This window comes from Plodia interpunctella, chromosome 11, assembly GCF_027563975.2.
Source record: "Plodia interpunctella isolate USDA-ARS_2022_Savannah chromosome 11, ilPloInte3.2, whole genome shotgun sequence".
In the NCBI taxonomy this organism is placed as follows: Eukaryota; Metazoa; Arthropoda; class Insecta; order Lepidoptera; family Pyralidae; genus Plodia; species Plodia interpunctella.
This window is the reverse complement of record NC_071304.1, coordinates 6,535,592-6,543,926: the sequence shown is the minus strand read 5'-3', so window position 1 is coordinate 6,543,926 and position 8,335 is coordinate 6,535,592. Positions and strand designations below refer to the sequence as shown.

General features: G+C 37.2%; 1 protein-coding gene across 2 annotated transcripts; it reads left to right on the top strand.

The window, feature by feature from the left end:
- Window positions 1-262: 262 nt before the first annotated feature.
- asun (asunder) lies at window positions 263-7,864 on the top strand. 2 transcript variants are annotated; one of them, XM_053751866.1, is made up of 13 exons: window positions 263-686; window positions 910-984; window positions 1,150-1,292; window positions 1,552-1,701; window positions 2,052-2,142; window positions 2,424-2,552; window positions 2,952-3,062; window positions 3,474-3,634; window positions 4,174-4,314; window positions 4,752-4,902; window positions 5,171-5,313; window positions 5,970-6,118; window positions 7,598-7,864. In XM_053751866.1, the coding sequence occupies exons 1-13, from the start codon at window positions 471-473 to the stop codon at window positions 7,792-7,794; spliced, it is 1,857 nt and encodes a 618-aa protein (XP_053607841.1). In that variant the 5' UTR covers window positions 263-470; the 3' UTR covers window positions 7,795-7,864. The 2 variants fall into 2 exon arrangements, with proteins under 2 accessions (XP_053607841.1, XP_053607840.1); XM_053751865.1 differs by having other exon boundaries at window positions 7,562-7,864.
- The last annotated feature ends 471 nt before the right edge of the window (window positions 7,865-8,335 follow it).

The window sequence follows — 8,335 nt, the reverse complement described above, 5'->3', positions numbered from 1 at the left end:
TTTATACAAAACCGGCTGTGAAAAGAAAATTCAAAAATATTTTAATTTCATAATTTCTTAATGATTTCCGCTTTATGAACGTTTACAAGAACGTATCTTTTCCTTTTTATTTGTTTCTAATTTCCTTGCACTCTCGATATTTTTTGGAGGCACATCGCTAATTGTAATGTAATAATTTATCGAATCGATTTTTTTAGCTGATTCTAACCATAGACTATAATTTCTGTCATAAGTCACTGTCATTACTGCCACTGTCATTACTATTTCGACCGGCTGTCATTTCGCCAATATAAAAAATCTGAAAAAATCGAAAAAGAAATTTACAAGGTTTATAGAAAATTTAGAAGAACAAACTTAAATGAAATTCATAAAAAAAAATTTGAAGTCGAATGAGAACAAAACATAATCTAATAAAAAATCTATAATATCATGTAGGTACTTATTATAACAAGAAGATATAATTGTACAAAATGTTTCCAACAAATCACAAAACAATATTTGTTTTGGATCACACGCCATACTTCGGCATTTCTTCTGATTATCCAATCGATTTTGATAGTTCCAAAAGTCGAGGACCTGGTTACGTTCCATTGCCACCCGTTTGTAAATCCTTATGGACCTGCAGTGTTGAGGCTGCTGTTGAGTACTGTCGTATCGTATGGGATCTATTTCCTGAAGGAAAATTGGTAAGGAAGAAATTTTTCTATCTATCCCTGTGTCCCCTTGTGTTCTCTCTCTATATTTTAGATACACTTGTGGATATCTATATGGCTACCATTTTAGTTCTATAAATGGTATAATTTATCAAAATCAAACAAGTGTTTGACTCGCGGTGATTACTCACATCTTCTTTCAAAATAATTTTTTATTTTGCAATTTGTATTATATTAAATAAGTTATTTATTTCAGGTCCGATTTGTAGTCAGCGATTCAGTAGCCCACATTTTAAACACATGGGCAGTGAGTCAACAGAATTTGACACATGTGAGTGATATCTAATAGTCATAATGAACAAGCGGGGAAACCAAACTCACACATTTCAGGGACCATTTGAATATATTGTTGGAATGCCAAGAAAATTCATTTCAGTATCTAGAAAATTGGAAATCCAAATGGTTTGTAAAAAAATACTGCTTTTTTTATTTGCAGATCCTAAATGGATTATGTCTGGTGGGCCCGGTGCGGCGAGGGGCCGGAGGTGATGTGGTTGGTCTCTGTGCAGCAATTGAATCACTAGGAGAACCATCACCCACACAGTCTTCTAGACCTGCTTCTGAACATTTTCAGAATAGGTATTTATTGTGTTCTTTTAAGAACAGCCATAAAAATTCAATGTACAATGTTGCACCCACACTTATCATGAAGCTAGACACAATAACCTTCACATAGAAAGTGCATGTTTATTTTTTATGAAATAGTTGTTTCTCTAGTTCTAAAATAAGTTGCCCAACATTAATTTTTTTGGTCTTTGAGATTTTGCTTAACAACAAGGTAAAGCAATGCCAAGTTAGTATAATAATATATTCAGTGTTGCTTTTAATTTCCTTCCAGAGGTCGCGTAATATGCATTACAAGTGCCAGAGATGATGATTCCATAAGAAGTTTAGCAGAGATCGCTCTAAATGCTCTGCTACAACAGAACAAGAAGGCTTCGATAATAACAACAACACCAGCTAGTCCTGATGCCTCTAATTCTCCACAGTAAGTATTTGCTTGTTTATAATCTCTATATTTATTGATATTTACAACCTTATTGTATAATAAATAAAAAATACAAAAAAGATACATGTGCAACTGTAGACTTACATCACGGAGGACTTCTTATGGTCAACTGGCGATAGGTTGAGAGGACATGTATTTCAGTAGCTTGTTCTAACTTTTAACTAGAAGTAAGAATGTATGTATGTTCTTAAAATTAATTTGCACATATATTAATTTCTGGCATGTGGTTCGGACCACTATATCTCCTTCTGTGGATGTCGAAGAAGGTGACAAAAGGCATTTCTCTGCCTGTTTTTATACCCTTATAAATGACGATTACATTTTTTCAGACCTTTAGTAGTACATTACTGCCATCTGGTAATAATAAATGTCACCCCAGAAAAGGCTGAAACAAGAGTCAACAATCAACCAATTACAGAGGTAATTAATTACTTATAACATTATTATATTATAATTGTTTCATCACCTTCACCACAAAGTTATCAGTTTGATGGAATGGAATATAAAAATATAATATATACAATAGGACTTACCCTGCATCTACATATTTAGTAGTGGACTTTTTTTTACCTTTGTGATTCTTTAACTATATCATAGTTTAAAAACATTTTTAACTATTTACTTTTTGTTTTACATTATTTCATTCATCTTGTTGTTGTGTTCAAACTGATTGTCAACTAAAATATCTTCGTTTACTACAGATGGGCGGCGGTCTAATGGGTGTGGAAGTGAGAGTAACCCGAGCGAGCGAGTTGGCCAACTTACTCGCCAAGCTTGTGTTGCCACATTACAGGCTTGCCACCACCACGGTCACCGGCATCCCTATGAAGGTAAATACCGTATCCGAATAAGGTTTAACGACGTAGTAATATAAAAATGAACTTCGTCGGCGTTTTTTTCGCTACAAAACGTAGCCGTATTACGTAGCTTTATTGCTCTTGATTGTCTACTATCTCTGTACCAAAATTTACCGAAATCTGTCCAAAATAAAAGTTTATTTGCTACAATCATCAGGCTTGACTTGTGACGATAGTTATAATAGCAATAATCGGTAACTGCATACTTTTTTATTAGGTTGTGGTAGCTTGCGCTAGGCAAAAGCATTTCCCTTCCTTTTTCCACATAAAAAAATAGTTTGTCAACAATTGTAACAATAAATAATATAATCAGCAGCTAGTACTTACTAATGACTTGACTTCCAATTGCATAATAACAAATTGAAATTACAGGAAGAACAAAACGCGAGTTCAAGTGCGAATTACGACGTGGAAATAATCCACTCGGCGGAGGCCCATGCGGGGCTAAGGGCTGCGCAAACTGCCGCCGAGGCTGCAGAATCGGTAAGCATCAGATATTGTAACTAGGAGTTTCTTTATGATATTCTACATTAATGTAGATTTACACTAAGTCGATGTAAATTTAAGTGATAAGACCATGACCTGACTTAATCCCGGAGGTGCTTTAATAGCCGTAGGTAATTTTTGGTGTGGAGTGGATACAGTCGGAGAGGAGATTTAATATTTTTTCATTTTATTTTACTCTACCTAAGAATTTTATATTAGGTACCAATTTGTTTCGATCTGGTAACAGCTGAAAATCATTATGGCTTCTTAGTCATATTATGTAGCTGAGCTGGGATCCATTTCGGCACGATGTCCTAATTTTTTTGCCGAATAGTTTTTCTTTCTTTCTATGCTACGCATATATGCAACTTTTGTTCTAGTAATGAATAATAAGACATGTATCTGTAGGTGGTGCTGCGGTGGTGGACGCCGCGCGGCGCGGAGGGGGGCGCGGGGGGCTGCAGCGGGCCGCTGTGGCGGGTGACGCCCGCCGACGTGGCCTCGAGGCCCTCCGCCTGCCTCGTCAACTTCCTGCTCAACGGCCGCTCCGTCACCTTGGAGCTACCCAGGTATTTAGCAGCTTCTAACAACCGTAATTAGTAAAGGGTGTTATTTAAAAGGCCAGCAAAGTATTCGTATTTTGGCCAACAAAAATATGTATATATTTGGTTAACTGAAATATCTAATTGGTCAGCAACTTGTGGTTACCAAAATGATTTTAAAATGGTTTGCAATTAATATGATTTTGAAAAGCAGAACTTTTTCATCTTTCACCCAACACAACCCAGTAGAGTTGCTGCTGGACTGTGCTGACCAATTGTTGCTAACCCAATGTTGTTAACCAAATCTTGCTGTCAAGTCTTGCTGCCCTACTTAAGACTAACAATCAATGAGAAAGTGGTTTTATACTTCAACTAGTGACCAGTCCCGGCTTCGCTCGAGTAAAACCATATTAAATAATACACCTACACCTTCGGGAATCACACTATATATTTTAAAAAACCCGCAAACAAAATCCGTGTCGTCATTTTAAAGATCAAAGCATATCACTTAGAGCGGGAAGCGACTTTGTTTTATAATATGTAGCAATAGTGTAATACATTTTAAGGAAGGGCGGAGGCAGATCGGCCTCCCACGTGCTAGCGGCGCAGGGCGGGGAGCTGTGGATCGGCGCGCTGGGCGGCCGCACGCCCTACGACGACCCGCCCGCGCTGTCCGAGGGCGCGGGCGGCCGCGTCACCGACTACAGGTGACGTTATTACAGATTATATATTACAGTCTGTGTCTGTGTCTAACATGTCTGGTTAATACTGAACGAATCACACCCATCAAACGCTTAAGGATCCGTTTCACAGCTTAAACTATATGTGACATATAGAGTAGATAGCAACAAAAATGTATTTCAAAAGTGTTATATAAGGCTATAAGGCAAATTATTTATTGATTTTGTTTTATTAGGGTTTGCGACTTATAAGTTTGAATGTCACCAAAATACTTTAACTATCGATCATGTATGTACACAAAACATATCATTTGAATATACAATAGTTTTATTATATTATACAAAAGTTTAATTTTTGACGCCACCAAAATGACATCAATGTGTCAAATAGATGTGATAAATGGTAGTAGCGGCACCCATAAAATGATATAAAATAGTTTGTTAAATTGTAATTGCTATTTCAGGATAAAAGAATTCGGCGCTCTAATGCAACAGAATAAACTACATCCGTTACGCGGAGCCGGCGCTAACGCACGGGCGCGGGCGAGATTACAAAGACATACGACATACTGGCCACTCACTATTTCATCCACACTAATATTCAACTTGGGTTCTGTGAGTATTTATTATAAATTGAACAAAAGTCTTAAACTTCAAATTTTGAGGTTGTGATTTTACAATCGGCCCTTTGCTTGACATCAATCCTCCTTGAGAATACTTTTGTCATATCAATAGCCTAAGCTGTGTCACTAAATCTCCTCATATATCTTATTATTTATTTATGTGTTATTGATATGTTTTGTCCCATTCTGTGCGAGACAAAGATTAAGAAGTGTGATAATTTTTTTAATGAAAAATATTTTATAAATAATGTTTATCCCAGGTGATGGAACCTCTCACTCGTTTGGTCGTCCAAGAATCACTAACAGACGATGAAGTGGACACGTGCCGCAATGTGCTGCTATCGCTGGTTGGCATGGAGTCGAGACACGAGTTCCCTTCCTCACAACTTTCATCCAACATGAGGTAAAATAAATAAGTTAACGAAATTTCCCTAGCCTTGAGTTTACTTGGTTTATCATAATAACTAGGATCTGTAGGATGATAAAAGCGACATTCGTCAGAGATTTTTTTATATGAAGACAATCAAGTTCTAAAAAGTAAAAGGCTTTGTTGCAGGGAACGCAAAATTTAAACCCTTCTCTCTGCAAAAATGACAGAAATATTTGAATAGAAAATATTTTCAAAGCTCAATCCTTAGGTTCATTTTTTTTCTCTTTCATTGTCATATGTGACTAGCGGCCCGTCCCGGCTTCAATCGGGTTAAAACAAATAAATTATACACCTAAACCTTTCTCAGGAACTACTATATCTATCAAAACCATATGAAAATCCGTGGAGTATTTTTTGAGTTTATCGCGAACAGAAAGACAGACGCGGCAGAGGACTATGTTTTATATAATACTAGCGGCCCGTCCCTGCTTCGCTCAGGTAAAACCTTAATAAATTATACACCTAAACCTTCCTCAGGAATCAAACTATATATAAATAAAACCCGGATCAAAATCCGTTGCGTACTTTTAAAGATTTAAGCATACATAGGTATATAGGGACAGAGAAAGCGACATTGTTTTATATTATATAGTGATAGTGATGTGTAATCGTCTGTACGTCCACGTCAGGGGTAAGTCGAGCGCCCGGCGCGAGGAGCAGTGGCGGCAGGTGTGGGCGGAGCTGGAGGCGCTCGTGCGCGCGCACGCGGCTGCGCCTGCGCACCGCGCGCTGCTGCGCGTGCTGCTCGACTGCCGCGCGCACAACAACCACGCGGACGGTCAGTTGGCGCCAACAGCTTTGCTGTTGTTCTCTTTTTCTCTCTTACATCTCAACGTTCCATCTGCGGCTGTTGATCGTCGGAGCCACATTAAATATCTATTATATAGCTATCTCTATATCCAATCTAAGTATGGTAGAAAATGATACACAATTATGGGCGATATTTGGACAACATAATGTCCCTTACTAATCCTTCCTTCTTATGATGTTATCGGCAGAATATAGTCTTTACCATAAATTTAACCTCGTACGTAAGGAGTATAAATTCTTGTTTATGTTTTACATCATAATATTGTATATTTTTTATAATTTTCATAACTTATCCGGTCGCCTATTTAAAAAGTGACTAAATCAGACTCGTGTATAATGGTTTCCAAATCAAGCATAGTGTTATTAAAGTAGCAAATAATTTTCGCCAACAAATAAAGACTGACTTTTGCGCAGGATATATTACAGCTATTAAAAATACCTAATTTCTAAATAGTAGCATTTAACAAGCATGCCAAATTTGTTGATGCATGTAATTGACACTAGTTAACACCAGGTGTTTAATGTCAAGCTGTAAGACATTTAACTTAGGTTGGGCTGCTCCAGTTGACATTGACGTTAACTTCAACCTGCGCAGGAAAATGTAAGTACGCCATTTTATCTAAACGTCAGCAGCGCCCAGGTTAAATTTATCGTCAAAGTTGACTAGTACAACCCGCCCGTAGTTTACTAAGAAACACTTGTATTAGCAAACTATTAAAATATAAAATAATCATTCAATCATTGCATGATTTAAAAAAAACACGACATGCAATTTACTTGCCGTGAGTCATTAAATTTTGCTGATAAATTGTATTTTCACCGAGGCCAGTTAATTGCAAGAAATAGCCAAAACATGTACTCGAATAGCGTGTATTGGTAATAGGAGTACTGTTTTTTATAATGTAATGTAAATTGATAATATGTAAGAACAAGAAATTTGTGTTCATTAAAGAATGGCATGCTTTGTTTGAAGCTTTGGTTACTAGTTACTGGCGTCAGACGTGACGCGCAGAATAAATTATGCGTTTTACGTCTATTAGTATTGTCATATTATGTATTTACTGATGGTTTTTTGGCATGAGTAGATTTGCCCGGTAAATCATTATATTCTTGATGCTGAATACTATTTGTTTGTTTATTATGTACGACTATTTGCAAATATCATCATCATCAGCCTAAGTACTCTTAATACTAATATCGAAATACTTCTTACAACGTTATTCTCCTCTCTTCTCATACGTGACGTATATAATTTACAAATGATTTAATAAAAAAATAACACCATTTTTCCAATTGAATATCTCCCACAATCTGCCGCTCTTGACACAAACTGATGAATTACCGAACAAATTGACTAATTAGTTGCTCGATTGTCGTGTTCGTGTTGATTAATGTTACTAATAACTCGTAGGTGAATCTCGTGCAACTGTGATTCGTGCAACCACAGATTCGCCGCTGTCTCCGGTGGGGTCCGGCGCCGGCGCCGGGGCCGGGGACGTGTGGGCGCCGAGGAACGTGTTGGACGCCCTGCTGGGGCCCCCGAGGCCCCCGCGGAGGCCCGACTTCGCGGGTCGCATGGCCGCCGGCACCCGCCCCGCGACGCTGTACACTCACTTGCAACAAGACGTCGAGCCACAACACTAGTTTTGTAAGTGTAGGGTTGTCGATTTTAAGCTAGATTTAAGGTTGATTATATAAATGAATTTTTAACAATCGATCGTCTCTTTATTTAGAATGGTGATGGTGTGCGATTTGGAAAATGGAGTGAAAATTTATTTTCACTTATTATACACGGTAGTTGCTGATCTGTGTATAATTTATATAAGATCAAAATTTAAAAAATCTGCCTATAAATAAAAATATGCATGACAGCTGGTCCATGCATATTTTTCTTTATTAGATATTGGTCTAATCTATGAAATAGTAGATACCTTAATTCTATAAGGCATTCTACTATTTCATCAGATATTATTACATGGATTGTAATACGATGATAAATAATTATCACGATAACTAGTGTAACGTGTCCATGCCATACTCTGGTATGGATACGTTACGCAATATATATAATTATAACCAATATGGTTATTATATAGGGTGTCACAAAACATATATGTGTATATACAGCGCGAAACTTCGCGTTAGTTAATATTAGTATTCTAAAAATAGCGGTGTTCGTAAAGTT

Excerpts from the sequence above, each read along its gene's own strand:
- asun (XM_053751865.1), top strand. The coding sequence starts at position 471 with ATGTTTCCAACAAATCACAAAACAATATTTGTTTTGGATCACACGCCA. Across the intron at positions 985-1,149 it reads GTCAACAGAATTTGACACAT|ATCCTAAATGGATTATGTCT; the intron begins GTGAGTGATATC and ends TTTTATTTGCAG. Across the intron at positions 4,903-5,170 it reads TAATATTCAACTTGGGTTCT|GTGATGGAACCTCTCACTCG; the intron begins GTGAGTATTTAT and ends TGTTTATCCCAG.